General features: G+C 42.3%; 1 protein-coding gene across 2 annotated transcripts in view; it reads left to right on the top strand.

The window, feature by feature from the left end:
- Window positions 1-16,489, top strand: part of viaf (viral IAP-associated factor) — a 37,632-nt gene that overhangs the window by 12,694 nt on the left and 8,449 nt on the right. For both annotated transcript variants that reach the window (XM_075682111.1, XM_075682110.1), the window contains exon 5: window positions 11,862-12,070. In XM_075682111.1, the coding sequence (XP_075538226.1) occupies window positions 11,862-12,070 (209 nt within the window). The remainder of the gene's footprint in view (window positions 1-11,861; window positions 12,071-16,489) is intronic.

The raw sequence follows: 16,489 nt of genomic DNA, 5'->3' as shown, positions 1-16,489 counted from the left end.
GCGGTGCTTCCACTCCTTCAATGCCTTGCACTCCCAAGGCTACCACCGAGAGGAGCGTGCCCCAACACTCCGCCTACTGAACGTCACCGTGGCGTGCAGTTCAAATTTGATTTCGGATGTTAACGTAGATGCCACTACTTCCGATTTTGGCGCCTACAACGTGCCAAACACAAGCCAAACGTGCTTGTCTTCAGCGAGTCACAGTACGTTTGCCCAGTGGACTCGTTATGGCAACCGCGCGGGCTGCGGTATCTACACTACGTAGCAGACTGCAGCTGCATGCAACTGTAGTGTGTAAGCACAGTGTTTGCTTTGTGCACGACAGGGCTTCAGTGCATGCTTGCACTCATATGCTCCAGTCTGACCGTGCTACGGGGTGCGACTGGCTTCGTCCTTCCCCAGCTTGACTGACGGCTAGTGCTACATCGAACTTGTGCATTTTTGAAGCACTGTCAATAAGCCTGCCCAGCATCTAACCAGGAGCAGCCAGGAGTCAGCACGCCGGCAACATGTGTGTGGTCGGACCTTAAGTTCCGCACGGTTCGGGGCTAGTTGAGCGTTCAAAACTACGCGGGCAGCAGTGGCTGAGCATGAGTAGACAATGGTCGGCTTCTTCTGGCAGTACATAATTATCACTGAAATTCAAAAGTACATTTTTGCTTATTTCAGCCTATTTATTAAACTTCATCAATAAATATACACAGTAACAGTATGAACAAGTGCACTGATTCAAACACCCTTCTTGATTGACATCGGCTATTGGCCAATAGCAGCCACATATGGGAATCTGATATATTACGAAAAGCATCCAGGAAAGAGTAGGGAGCAGGCTTCTGTTGAAAAGAGAGCGTTTGAGAGAAAGGTGATTTCGCGCTCTGCTTGCGAGCTCCATGTGCCACCTAGACTGCAAAACTTGGCTGAGAAGCTCACTGCAGCTTATGCTATCCATGGACTAGGTTTTTTCATCAAGCCCAAGGCATGATTCAGGACCCCTTAAAGTTCTCGAATTGTGCTATCTCCTGCACGATGCACAATGCTGTCATTACTAAAGCTTCTCTTTGGGGCTATCAATTGTATGTCTGCACGCTCAAGTGTCTTTTGTGTCTATGAATCGCGATCAAGTGCTGTGGAATTGTCTCAGCACAGACAGAAGTGTTGACGTTTCTTGTTTTCAAAGCAGAATGTGTTACATGGGCTGTGCTTTAGTCATTCTCTGCTTGTGAGTCAAGGAATGCACACAACGAGTTGGAATGTGGTGCTCCAGCTACCACATTGAATGACAGTAATTATGTGCCTTGTTCAAAATGAGCCAAAGGACACCGACAGCTACAGTGAGGTCTGTTGAAAGGAAACAGTCAAATTGTGCCACTGCCAGTGCAGTGATACCACTGCACTGATCAGGTATAATTGGGAGGGGCAATGCTGACATCAGTGTTTGTTTTTGATTGAAAAGCAGTGAAAAGCACTAAGTGCTAGAAGATAAGGGGTTTGGTTAAATAAATATATTGCAGCAGCAAGCACTGAACACCAAGTTAAATCTTTTTAAACAAGAAACATAGTAAGACGAAGTTTGAGGGGATTTATTGAACACCTTCACAGACAGGCACTGCAGATAATAACTGCAGAAACAAGTAAATGTATATAATAAAAAAAGCAAAACATAAATGTTCAAGAATCATAAAGCACATAGGTTCAGAAGAGCAACCTTCATGCCATGCAAAGCCACTGAAGGTTGGCGCACATATCTGTAACTGAGTATCTTGGTATAAAATGCTTATAAAATTTTTGAGCATTGTGATTATGGCACGGATCAAATATTATCGTCACTTTAAAGCATTTCTTTTCAATCACAAAGCTCGACCAAGTTGTCCAAATTGCTATTCGGGGTTCTGGACCACCTACACAGGTTTTAGACCATTGTGGACTACAAAAGAATAGAGGGAGGCTGCCATAATGTCATGGCATGGGAAACATTTGATTGTTGAAGATGATTTATTGGAAACGCATTAAAAGATGTGCTGTTACACACTGCTTGGGAGGCAGAGCCCTTTAATACTTTACGCATTCCACAGCTTCCTTATGGTACATTCGACTGGTTGCTACTATGCTCCGACTAATACTGTAAGGATGTGGAGTTCTAGATTGGAGCCAGAGAAAGCTTTCCCAAGCATTCTGAACTTTCAGCTGCTTGCCAGTGCAGTTGGAGGCTGGAAGTAAAAAAGCGCATCATCAGCGTTTCTGTTGTAAACATATATCTCAGCCACTTAAGGTACACCCTAGGTTTGCACTTGCATAACTCCTGCTGTGGCAGACTTCTGCCACAGCAGAAATCTGCCAACTTCCTTTTCCAGGACGAAGGTGGGAGTGCCTCTATGTGCTTTGAGCTGGAATGGGGCACTCTAAATGAACAAGCCAAAAAGAAAAGCCAAAGTTCTTGCCTTTGCTTCTGAGTTGTTGATAAATTCAACTTCGCCTGCCATCTGCCAGCCGCCTGGTTAGCTTAGATGGTAGAGCGGCTGCCCCGGAAAGGCGGTGGTCCTGGGTTCGAGTCCTGGACCAGGACGAATTCTTCTTCCACTGCGAAGCTTTCCTTTTGAGGAACCTGCATGGTTTTCCTTTGTAGCACTTAGCTACGTTTGGGTGGATGTCTCATTTTCCCTTTAATAATTACTTCTCTCCACCTTGCGGGTTTCTGCAGAACTATTACGTCAAGCCAAATGGGCTTCGAGTGTTTCATTTTGACTAGCTCAATGCAAAGCATGCAACTAGAGTTCTCTGAAGTACTCGAAAGCGACTAGTCATATGTATCATTAGATGCTGTTGTGGACTGCCCTAGTTATTCAAGTTAAAAACCCATGTGTTACTTTGGAATTAGTTGTCATTTTATCTGGAGCAATCTTACCTTCACTCAAGAACATACACATGTACGCTCATGTAATGATTGCGTCTTCCATAGTGTTGAAAGGGTGCAACATCAAGGGCAATTGGCTGCTACCTAAGGTTACTTGCACAGGCCTATCGTTTAGTTTTGAATTAACCACATCATAGATACTCAAGTGGACAAAATGAAAGCTTTATTTAACATTAACGCAGCTTTAAAAGAAACTGGTGCTGGGGTTTGTGGTTTCCAGAAAAGTCTAAAATCTGTGCTTGGCATTACTGCTAGGCAGCGCTTGCCATTGTTGTAATGCATAGAAAGGTTCAGCTCCCAACGGATAACACATTATCTTTTCATCCACTTTCATTCTCCCTTCTTTATTATTTTCTACATTTCAATTTCAACTACAGCTAATTTCCTCAATGCTTTCCTCCACTTCATTGTCTGTTGGCTTTATATGGTCATGATTAACAAAATCGAGCCCCTCTGTTTCCTTTCTTCTCTGTTTTATTCATCGCAAGGGTCTCGAATCTGGCAGTCTTGATGCAGTGATGGAAGTGCTCCGCCAATTGCGCCACATTGCGCTGTGAAGGAAATCCTGCTGCATGCTGCGACAAATTGTCGTTTCTCTCATATATTGTGCCAGGCCTGTGCCGACATTCACCTGCATGTTCTGAATTTGGAATGTATTGTGCACGCGAGAAGGCGCCGCGCATCAGGCAACCATCCTTAACCACTTACCCTCACACGCTTTCCGTCGCATCTATAGCATGTATACGGCGTGCGGCCGCCATCTCATCACACTTGGAACATAACACGGAATGTCACGGCAATGCTTATGCCGACGAAGATTTCGGTAATTTACCTGGAGTTGGGGGGGTCCATATATTGGCTATCGCAATAGTAATAATTCAATTATGGTGACGCACGATTATGAGACCACAGCTGCATGACACGCCTTGCTCACAGTCGCTTAGTGGTATATCGACAAATGTTCAAGGCACATTTTATTACAACTAGGCAGCCCCGGCATGGAAAAAAAGTTTGAAAAAGGGACAAAGGAAGCAGTCAAGTATCACAGACACTATTAAACCTATACCTCTGAGTACCATTAAAATAGTAACATCGCTTCTGTTCCATCTGGGTTTGTGCTGCTTAGTCGTGTTTCTGATCAACTGCCAACTAGCTCAGCTGGTAATTTCAATTGTAGTGATATGTAAAGTCGATATAGTACAGCCACCCAATTTTTTATTAACATTGTGTGAGTGCTGAACAGATGGTATGCCAGTGGCTTGCTTGAAACAGCCTAGAAGACCATGCGCTATGGCTAGCATGTTTAAACGCATGAGCTTATCCTTATGCACTATTATTAATGTACCAGGATACAGCGCTTGCACCATATTAATAAAGAATCGGGCAGGCATGCATATTTGTGCATAGCCCTGGAGGTAGTTTAACTTGTTCTAGTGGATTAAGTGCTCTAAGAAATAAAATGTTTACCAGATGAAATGACTAACGAAGTCAAGGACAGCTTGGGGCAGTGGGGGGGGGGGGTTAACTTTTTGTTGAAATGCAGAATTAACTGTGAATTATGATTACGCTTGTGCTTATGTTGATCTTAGAAAATAACAATAACAATAACATGGAACAGCAAGTTGAAGAAAAAATACTTACATCTTAGTATAACACATATCCTATGCGTGTCAAGAAATCTCAATTTATACAGAGCTTCCTCTTTGCACCAGAGCAGTAGGTTACCACTCCAAAACATTCTTACTCCAAGCAACAAAATCTTCTGCTCAAAGCAGATGTATTTTTGCTTTAAACTGCCATTTTTCTTGCTACCAAAACTGCTCCAAAAGACCAAGTGCCACTTCCGTCACTCTTGATGTCATCAGGTAGCATGCGAGGGGTTATTAGCCAAGTGCCCACTCTCCTAAGATCACATGTTAGGTGACACCATTGGGCAAAAAAGGATGTTTCACATCCGCTCACCTTGGCTCTGTGTGGCGCTGGCTAGAACTCCTAGAGATAGATCTAGTAAACATAAATACCCAAGTTAGTGGACAGTTTGATAGCCATCACCGTAGTGCAATTGGTAGTGCAACGCACATGTAACGTGGAGGTTGTGGGTTTGGCTGCCACCAGCAACACATTGTCTTTTCGTCCACTTTCATTTCCCTTTCTTTATTATTTTCTGCATTTAATTTCAACTACAGCTAATTTCCCCTATGCTTTTCTTGGCTTCATTGTCTGTTGGATCATATAGTTATAGAAAGTAATTGATGCACGACTGTGGACAGCAGATGTTTTGAAAGCATGCACTTTGTCCTGAATTGTGAAGCACATGGCAGGACAGCTCACTTTAAAGGGCAGCTTTCTTTTCCACCTCCCCTCACTTTTCAGCCATTTGCTTTTGGCTGCTGTCTTTTACAATTGGCCGGTACCAAAGATAGTGCAAACTGAGGAAGCCTGGGGTGGCAAGCGATGCACGTAAGTGCAGGTGGGAGCTCCAACATATGTAACACAAACGCTGTCATTGCCATTCCATCATCATTGTTTCAACACCTTCGTTCCATTGTGAATTCCTTCATTGTCATACTGTTGTCATAATACTGCCGTGCTCACTCTGTCATCATCGTTGCAGTGTCATTTTTCATTGTCATTACTAGAGACGGGATGTTTTGGCACTAAACAATGCTGTTTTAGGCGTCCATAACGGGCACGAAATCGGTCATTTGAGGTATATATAGGCAACAAATAGTGCTCGTAAGTCATGTATAGGCTCAGCTAATTGGAACTTCCATCGCACATGTAAGGATAAATTACAATTTTCTAAGTTACACAACGCACTAAACGCCTGCTTTCTGAAATTTACTTTATTTCCACGATAAAATAGAATAAAGAAAGTAGCATAAGTAGCGTAAGATTTATCTGAAATTTAGTTTGACCAGACACCATAAACAAGTAACAAACAAGCACCATTTCAAAATTTTCTGGTTCTATGTTGTGCCTTTTTTCACTGAGCATTGGTTTGCATGCAGAAAAGGAATGCCCAACCACCACCAAAGTTAGAAGCACATATTTGTACTTTGGATCCAATGCCCTCTGGAATTCTAGAATGTTTACTGGTCAAAACTTTTGACAGTTCTTTCAGTACTGAAAACCGAAATTTTTTGTTTATCAGGCCTACACACCAGGCTGTTTTTACCAGGCCTACACAGCAGCTTGTATTCATAGCTCCCAGCAGAAGAGCCCATCTTTGTATCCATGCGGTGACCATTATAGGTGTTTGGCGATCCTGTCTCAGGAGACCAAGCAGGGGCCGATGGTCGGTTACCGAAGTGAATTCTCTGCCAAGAAGGTAGTCGCGGAAGTTCGAGACACCATACACCAAGGCTAAAGCTTCATGCTCGACCTGCTAGTACCTGCTTTCGGTCGCAGTCAGTACTCTAAACCTAAATCCAATCGGCCTATTTTCACCGTCTGTGCGATGAAAAAGTACAGTACCAATACCCTGTGGTGACGTGTCACATCCCGGCAGCAATTCATGCTGCGTATCGAAATGAGTCAGCACAGGTGCTGTGCACAAAGAGCTTTTGGCGCGTTGAAACGCTACCTCTTCTTTTGCACCCCATAACCACTTCGCGCTTTTTACCAATAGCTTGTACAGGGGTGCAAGTAACAGGGACATGTTCGGCAGAAACTTGTAGAAGGTAATTATGCCCAGGAAAGCTTGCAACTCCGTGATGTTTTGAGGTGAACGTGCCAACATAACTGCATCAGTATTCTTTTCCACTGGGTGCAATCTGCCGGCATCAATGCGGCGACCGAGATACTGTACCGCTTGCTCACTGAAGCGACATTTGTCGGCGCGCAGCTTGATGCGCACTATCAGCACGTTATCCAGATATGCTTGAACCCCCACCAACACTTGCAACGCAGATTCAATCTTTTGCTGAAATATGGCTGGCGCTGACACGATGCCAAAAGATAGCTGATTGTAACAAAAAAAGTCTTTTGTGAGTGTTCATCACTGTCAACATTTGGGAGTCCTCGTCCAACGTGACTTGGTTGTAAGCATCCCAAAGGTCTAAAGTACTGAACTGCTTTCCTCCAGATAGGTTGGCAATCAAGTCATCAATGACTGGCAGCGGATACTGTTCGATCTCACACATCGGGTTCAGTGTAACTTTAATATTTCCGCAAATGTGCACTGAGCCATCCTTCTTCAAAACCGGAACAATGGGTTAAGCCCACTCAGAGTAGGGTACTGGGGATATTATACCAGCTGCTTCCCACTTGTCCAGTTCCTGTGACATTTTTTTTCATGAAGTGCAAAAGGGAATTTTCTTGTCTTGCAAAATTTGGGAATTGCTCCACTTCGAAGATGTATCCATGCTGGCGGGCCTTGTACGAGTCCGGTACCTTCTGCGAACAGGTCCACGTGCTGCTGTAGCAGTGCTGAGGCAGTTGGCGAGACTGCTTGTGGGGTCGCGCTTGTTCGGTGAAGTTGTGTCATGACGTGCAGTACTGTACTTCCTTTGTCATCCAGTTTCTGCAATAAATCTCGCCCACAAAGGCTAGGGCCTTCACAGTCCAACACCATCAAGTTGCACTTCACTGTCACAGGCTGATAAAAAACTTCCATAGGAAGCACACCAAGTACTGGCAGCGTTTTGAGGTAGCAGGACAATTTTATCGCTGCCGGTGCTTTTCATAGATGGTTTTTAAAGTCACACAAACCGGGGAACCGGTATCAATATCCATCTTTACGTTGACACCGTTACATTCAAAGATCTTCTGAATGGGCGGTACAAGTGATTGCGTTGTGCTCAAGCACCAAATCTGTGATGTACTGCTATTGCTATCTTTGGGGTCGTCGATGTTTTGCGCCTTTACTGCCATAGCTCTGTTACCGCTGTCTTTTGGAGGCCACATTTTTGCTAGGTGACCTTGTTTTGTTGCCTGCAAGGAAAACATTGGTGCTTGTTCAGGCGACAAGCTGTGGTCTTGTGGCCATAGTTGCCATAATACCGGCACTGTTCTTGTACGCAAAACGTCAGCTTTCTTGTAGTAGGCTGGTTGCGGTGAGCTATCATGTATACGTTTGGTTCCACTGGGTTTCCCGTCATGCCTTGGGCGTCACATTCTGTACTTTCTGCAGCTAGTGCAAGAGCCTCTGCTTCTTTTAATGTAAGGTATGGTCTCTCTTCACCTGGCACCACATACAATGCGGTCTCTGGTCATTCTGTCCAACATTGATGAGAAATTGCAGTTTTCCGCTGTTTGTCTTATAGGCACAATAAAGGCCTGAACTTATTCATCTTCGTTCTGATTCTGGTTGAACAACTTATAACTCTCTAAAATTTCGTTGGGCGTTGGATCGTAGTAGCTGTTTAGCGTATTCACTACATCCTCGTAGCTCCAGGAATTGGGCTTCAGTGGTGCTACTTTCCCACATAGCACTGCGACTGTCTTTGTGGCCAGGGAGGCTATGAGCAAGGCCCTTTTCTGTTTATCTTCAGTGATACTGTTTGCCTCAAAGTATGCTTCAGCTTTAACAAGGTAAACTTGCTACTTTCTCCTCATCGAAATCCGCTAGCTTGAGGCTCATGACTGCAGCCGAGCTCGTACCTTTGCCGCTGTCCGGCACAGAATCTTCTTGCTTGAGGTCTGTACTCGTCGCCACTGTTGTGTTCATGGCCAGCAGCCAAGCCATTGGCAGTAACCACAAGAGGCAGCGTCGCACAGCAAATAACTGTTCGTTTATTCTCAGCCTGAGAATATATAGGCCAGGGAACAAAGAGGGAGCGAAGAAGCAAGAGGAAGGGGGAAAGGTACGACGCATGTGCCAGTAGTCAGAGGTTTGGTTATCAGTGCTGGTCCAAGTCTGGTTTTCAGCTCGGCTATCTGCAGAATCTGTAGCATACTACAGTCAAGAAGACCATGGAGGTGGGGTTACATAGATACAAAGAAATTGTCTTTGTTGTTTTGTACAACAATATAAACTACTGTAATGTAACACACAAGCCTTGTACAAATTAAACAGAAAGCTAACACAGAACATGACAACTGGATCGACCATAACAAACTTTACACCTGCAAAGCTTTTGTGGTAATAATCGGCACCCATCAGCAAAGGATCCCAGCGGGTGATAAGATTATAAACAAAATAAGGTTTGAAACAAGGAAAAATATGTTTTAGGGCTCTGAAAATCCAGTATAGGTACGAGCATCAAAGTAGGTGTTTATAGATACAATAAAGGTGCCACTAAAATGTTTCTAGACCAACACCTCATGGTTATATGTTAAATAGGCATGATAAAGCATAAGGAAACGATAGGCACTGTGCATAAAGTTCCAGTCTCTACTTGTTATGCTATTGTTGTCATGCGGTTACCATCATTCCATTGTCAACACTATTATCATTATGTCATTGTGTAATCATTATTAATCGTAATCATGCTCTCATTACTCTGTTGTCGCTATGCTATCATCATCAATGCATCATCATGTGATTGTCGTCATGCAGTCGTTGTCATCCAATGTTGTCATGCAGGTGGCATGACGAGCTCGTTGTCATATTATTGTCCTCCCATTACCGTTGTGCCGTCAAGGTCACCTCACTGTTGTCATCCCACCATTGTCATTCCATAATCATCATACAGCCATTTTCAAACCATTGTGATCATTTCATTGGCGTTATCATGTTATCATCATTATTGTGTTGTCATGATTAAAAAATTAAATTATGGAGTTTTACGTGCCAAAACCACTTTCTGATTATGAGGCACGCCGTAGTGGAGGACTCCGGAAATTCCGACCACCTGGGGTTCTTTAGCGTGCGCCTAAATCTAAGTACACGGGTGTTTTCGCATTTCACCCACATCGAAATGCGGCCGCCGTGGCCAGGATTTGATCCCACGACCTCGTGCTCAGCAGCCCAAGTGTGTTGTCGTGATGCCATCCTGATTATTGCATTGTCATCATGCCAACATCTTCACGGCATCATTTCTTCGACGTTATACGTGAGATACGCATGTTTGATTGTAACAAGCTTATCTTGAACAAAACATTTGCCATTGAAAACGTGCCCAACTTGGTTATATGCTCTATACTTGCTGATGGCCATTAAACAAGAACAATGTTCTTTGCAGACACCAACAAAAGCTTTCCTTAAACTGATTCCCAGAGCATGTGGGATCCACATACTTTCTTTTTCATCACTTCATATCATATGTCTCACACGTTTGGTGATCATAGAATAATGACATGAACATAGCCAACTAGTCTTATTAATAAAACCCAACATTTAAAATCTATTCTTGCTGCCTCATCACAAGTGGCTGAAACAAGCCACAGTATATTTCTATAAATTCAGCGTGCAGTGCTTCTGATAGTTTTCACAGTAGTGCACCTTGCAAAGACTGTGCATTTTTGCAGCACCTGTAAATTCCTTATCTTTACAGATAAAAACAGCAATGCGTATAAAGCCAGGGGCATGTTTGATTTCTTTGAAAACAAAATAAAATATGATATAGCATGATTAAATTGTGAAGTCAAGAGATGTAACCTAGCTGTACTTGTAGACATCGAATAAAGCTTTCCAGTGTAGTGCCATGGTGAGACTGTTTCCTATCAGCATGCCAGTATAAGACCATCTGTGCATGCATTGAAATCTCAACTGGCACACATCGTGGTAAAGGATAGTCCATCGTGCTACGCAAAAACATCTGGATGGATCATGCATAATGCACTGCACTGAGGTCCAGAACATGCATGCACTGGGGCTGCTGCTGTTGCATAGTTAGCCTGCACAGACGCGCATTGCTGTAGTGGATCAGGCCGGTAAACCAAAAGTCCTAAGAGGACCTCACCTACTGTAATTTCTGTAGTTCTCATCTTACCTTTCTGTCATTGCTTCTATTCACCATTGCACTGAGCTGCATCCTCACTATTTGTAGACTCACATATACTGAATTTTAGAGGTTGGCTTTCTCACAAGGCTTAGTTGCTTAGTGGCTGAGCTTACTGAATTTTGAAGCACAAGATAGAAAAAATAATCTTACTTTATCTATGGATCATGGTCCTAAATATAACTTCAGATGCTTTCACATACTGTAACTTCTTAAAGAAAACAAAAAGCAGATGCTTTCACATACTGTAACTTCTTAAAGAAAACAAAAAGCACTTTATATAGTGCTGATACAGCAGTTGCTGAAATTTTCGTCGACCAGCAAAGGCTTCTAACCCAAATGACTATGTTCTTCATACAATTGTTTTCCTGGTACCAGAGAATCGGTAGCTCACTTTGTTCACAGGCTCATGGAGTGCAGACTTGGAAGGTTTAGTTCGAGCCTAGTGGGTCTAAAATAAATGTTTTTGCTTATATATCCCACAAGGCAGATGATATGTAGCTTGTTATACTGATTGCATCTCTTTGGGCATTTCTCAACACAACTGAAAAGCATACTCCTGCAGGAAAACAGAGAGAATGAAAGATTCAATTATTTCATATTTCATATGGTGAAACATACACATCCTTCACCAAAAGTTACGAAAGCACTGAAGCCATCACCAGGCTGCATGCTTGTTCCCTGTGAAAAAAGAACTCTTATTGTCATAACGGTCCAGGGGTTGAGAAGAATAATTTTTATAAGACTTTTGAGCCCTGCCACAATGCCAAGCAATAACTGTCACCACTCATTCAATTACTTGAGGAATTTTCTCAGATGCTGCACTAACTCGGAAAACCAGCTGTTGATGATGCATATCTCAGCTAAATAGCCAGAAGTTAGTCTGAGGGGAAATTATGTCTGTATAACTGAACAGTGCCAAGGTCACCAAAAAAAAAAAAGAAGAAGAAGACATGTTTGCTAAAGTTATAATTGCTTTTATAGCTGATGTGTTGCTTCTGTGATGAACACTTGCCTTGTCTTTTCTTGCATCTGTTCTCACTGGAACCCTTCCTCTTGTGCAGCATTCCATACTGCACACTGATCAATCAGCATCTCAACCAACTGGCGCCAAAGTTCAGGATGACCAAGTTCCTAAGGAGTGTGTCGTCCAATTGCATCCCCAACTACCCAGACCACAATCTGCCGACCATATTCGTGTATCGCGATGGCCAACTGAAGAAGCAGTTCGTCGGTCCCAATGTGTTCGGAGGCATGAAGTTGAAAGTAGACGGTACGTCAAGTAATACTACTAGGAGTACTTCCTTTTACTTAGACACCACACCGTGCAGTGCCTTCAGAGCAATGTTTGTGTGATATTGCTCTGACTTCCTCTCCCGAGATACTCGGGCACCCACCTTTGCGCAACCGTTACCAATCCCAAGTGTACTCATTTTGTGTTTTCAGCATACTCACTGCCTCCCCAGAGGCAAAAAATTACATTGAGTGCCTGTTGTGCCATCTATGAAGAAATCATATAAACACACAACAAACTTGTAAGTTAAATTTCTGACCGCAGCTAGAGCTAATACCTCAGTGCTCTGTTGCTCTGTCACAGCAGGGCAGCCATGGGGATTCAGTGTGAAAGGTCTGTCCACACTTTTACAGGCGAAGAGATTTATGAATACTTCATAAATTATGAATTGAAAAAACAGGTTTTTATGTAGCATGAAATGTTCACAGAACCAACATGTGAAAATACCTGGCAGGGTGTTTGTAGCAATTGTAAAAAAAAACTTGGCAGTCAAAGAGTATGTTTTATACAGTCCTATCTGTGCACCTCATACATAATCCTCAGGTAACGACTATAAAGTGGTGGTGCTGCTCTTACATCACTGTTTACAAAATGCCGCGAGTGACTATATTCTTTATTCGTTGTCTTCTATATCTTTCTTTTTTTTTTTTTTGAAATCTGGCACAAAAGATGCAGTAAAAAAATGTGTTCACAGGCGTACGTGAATCATAGCAACTCAGACACCGAAGACCGTGAAGTTGTACAGTACACTTCTATCAATTTGACTCTGGTTGATTCGTTTTTTCAGTTAATTCAATCCTGGCAGAAGGTAGTGACCGGGCCACAAGATAGAAAAGCCGCCCAGGCATTTCTGCGTGCCCAAACTATAATTATTTTTATCCTAAAATTGGCCTTCGCCGGATAATTCAAATTTGACCAGTTGGCACGCACGCTCCTTACCTCTATGGTTACCACAGCAGTGACTGCTTTAGTAGCAGCGTCTGTCTCGGCAGAGCTCAGGGGACAGTGAATACATTGAACACACATCCTCTCCTGTCGAAAACTCCTATTTTTGGCCTGCCTTATGAAGATTTTCAAGCAATAATTATAGCTCATAATGTCTGATTATGGTATTTATCCAATTCTAGCTCAAACAGTTCTTGTTTTGTCTTCTGCAAAATTGGGTCAAAAATTGCCTGCCCGGTGAAATCGGACAAGATACCTAAACCACCTTTGCTGTGTTCGTGTGAGTTACTGTGTAACATACATATATTGTGGCAAAGCTGACTTTAGAAAACTGGCTGTCATTGCATGTATTAGACTGTTGCCCATTGTTCTTGCTGAAAAATCAAATGTGCATTAGATTTCTACTTTGTTTAGGAGCTTTAATGTCATTTCTTCGTTATTTTTCTACTTTCAACACAGAAAGTGGGCGTGCGCTATATTCAGGGGCATGTTAGAGTCGGGAAAATAGTGCCAAATCAAACAGCAGTGTGTTTTGCTGTTTTTCTACATCTTGATTAATTCAACCCGCTGGATGAGTCATTCTCTTTCACTGGTCCTGTCAGGGTATAGTTAAGAGAAGTCAACTGTGTAAGAAAGTTGTCACGCCCTCCGGAAGTGCTTCGGATCTGATTTGCCACTGCCCAAAATCTGCGCAAAGCTTGGGGAACACTTTGCTATACCTGGTGCAATTCCTTTGCTATACTGGTGCCTTTGCATATGCTTCACTATATCCAAACACATTACTTGTATATGCACTCTCCGTTATATATGACGCATGTTCCTGCATACTGCACCAGCTCTAACGATGCCGGTGTCTGGCAGCACATTCCGACAGTCTTGTAGGGCTGTGCTGCTAGCTGTTCTTGGTGATAGCTCGTCATGGATGCTGGTGTCAGACTGTGCATTCTTGCCAATGCCCTGGTCATGCAGCCACTTCAGGACTCCAACACAGGCTGCATTGCTGGCTCTTTTAATATACTTATTTGTATTAATGAACGTGCGTAAAGGCAGGCTTCCAAATAAATTAAAAATAAAGCTAATTTGTGCTAATGCTTAGCCCATCTTATTTTACATTGAGTGGATTTCTCTGAGAAAATATACATTTATTGGTATGCTAGAGACAGTGAGACACCAAGATCACAGCACAGGGTCTTTTGGGCAAGTGGGGGGGTAGTAAAGGGCATAATTTTCTTGCGTTTCTCACACTGCTGCATGCGCTAACATATTGCTACTGTACACTCTCTCTCTTATGATCAAGACTCCAGGCAAGAGGGGGTCAAATAGAAAGCCTTGTGTACACAGCCTTTAAGGTTCTGCAGGAACTTGGCTGAGAAACAAGGACAGAAGGAATCGGAGCTTTCAGTGCTCAGGAAAGGAGAAAAACGAAGCATGAGGATAGCCATGTTTAAAGGGGAGACTTTATAGCGCAGGTTAAAGGCCAACTGCAATGAAATTGTGGATTGTGTAAGAAGCCTAATTTCACATTGTGTAAATATATATACATGCAAAATTTTGATTTTGAAGTAAAAGTTGATGCATCTCAAAAAGCTTGTAAAAATAGCTGTTTTATTTATTTATTTATTTTATTTATAAATACTGCGATCTGAAATCAGATCATAGCAGGGTGGGTATACATAGAAATAAACAAGCATGTAAACACATACAAATCCATCACATATGCAGGCATTTTCAGACATTGGTGAAGAATACATAACATACAAGAAAAAAACACACTAGCAGATAACACACACGAATTCATAACATTTGCAAGCATTTTTCAAACATTGATAAGGAATTCTGGGTAACAGTATGAGAATTAAGATTATTCCAGTCTGTTATTGTCCTAGGAAAAAAGGAATATTTGAAACAGTTATTCCGTGCGTTGATGGGGGTTATGGATAAAGCATGCCTTCGTCTCGTGTTATAACCTGATGAGTAAGTAAAGAACTTGGAAGTGTTAACCTTATAATGGCCGTTTACAAGTTGAAAGAGGAACTTTAATCGACAGATACGGTTGCGCACAGTCACCGGAGGTAATCCACTGCGCCTTACGAGCTCACCAACAGACGCGCGGCCGTATGAACTAAAAACAAACCTAACTACCTTATGCTGTGCACGTTCCAGTTTTTTAATATTGGTTAAAGTGAATGGGTCCCAAATAATAACGGCATATTCCAACAACGGACGAATGTAGGAATTGTACGCCAGTAAACGAACACCAGACGTACATGATTTCAGTGAGCGCCTCAAGAAAAACAGTTTACGCAAAGAATTCACAACAACAGTATCTATGTGCTTCGTCCAGGAAAGCTCATTGGTTATCCATAGGCCCAAATATTTGTACTCTCTTACCTCTGATAGAGTTACGTTGTCAACATTATATGCAAATTGAAGAGGTTCTTTCTTATGTGTGATTCTCATAAAAACAGTTTTTTCAAAATTAATAGACATTTGCCATTGTTCGCACCAAGCAGTCACCTTTGCCAGGTCATTATTTAGACGCACCTGATCATCAACAGAAGATATCTTTTCATACAAAATACAGTCATCTGCGTAAAGTTTCACGGAAACTGAAAGTTCTGCGACTATGTCATTTATAAATAACAGAAATAAAAGTGGTCCCAAAACTGATCCCTGGGGGACTCCAGACACAACCTCTGTATTGTTAGAAGAAGTATTGTTTAAGGTGACAAATTGGTGTCTGTTAGTAAGATAGGCTCTGATCCATGTAAGTATCTGTACATTTTTTATATAATACTCTAATTTATGGATTAATTTGTTATGTGATACCTTGTCAAATGCTTTACGAAAATCCATGAACACAATATCTGTTTGCTTCCCTTCATTAATTGCCTGTGCGAGATCGTGAACAGTCTCGACTAATTGAGTACATGTAGAAAACCTATGCCTGAAACCATGTTGGACATCTGTAAGTACCTTGTGCTCTTCTAAGAAACTTAATATATGTTTATGAATTATATGCTCTAAAATTTTGCATGATGTAGATGTAAGAGATACTGGTCGGTAATTGTCTATGTGTGTTTTGTTCCCGGATTTATGTAAAGGTTTGATTTCGGCCGTCCTCCAGTCATCCGGTAGGGAACCATCACGTAAAGATCTGGTGAATACGACATACAGGTACTTGGCACACCATTCCGCATAACGCTTTAAAAACGCGTATGGTATTTTATCTGGTGCTCTTCTAAGAAACTTAATATATGTTTATGAATTATATGCTCTAAAATTTTGCATGATGTAGATGTAAGAGATACTGGTCGGTAATTGTCTATGTGTGTTTTGTTCCCGGATTTATGTAAAGGTTTGATTTCGGCCGTCCTCCAGTCATCCGGTAGGGAACCATCACGTAAAGATCTGGTGAATACGACATACAGGTACTTGGCACACCATTCCGCA

This window comes from Dermacentor variabilis, chromosome 2 (genome assembly GCF_050947875.1).
Source record: "Dermacentor variabilis isolate Ectoservices chromosome 2, ASM5094787v1, whole genome shotgun sequence".
In the NCBI taxonomy this organism is placed as follows: Eukaryota; Metazoa; Arthropoda; class Arachnida; order Ixodida; family Ixodidae; genus Dermacentor; species Dermacentor variabilis.
Note: the sequence above shows the minus strand (reverse complement) of the source record. Positions and strands in the feature narration are given on the sequence as shown.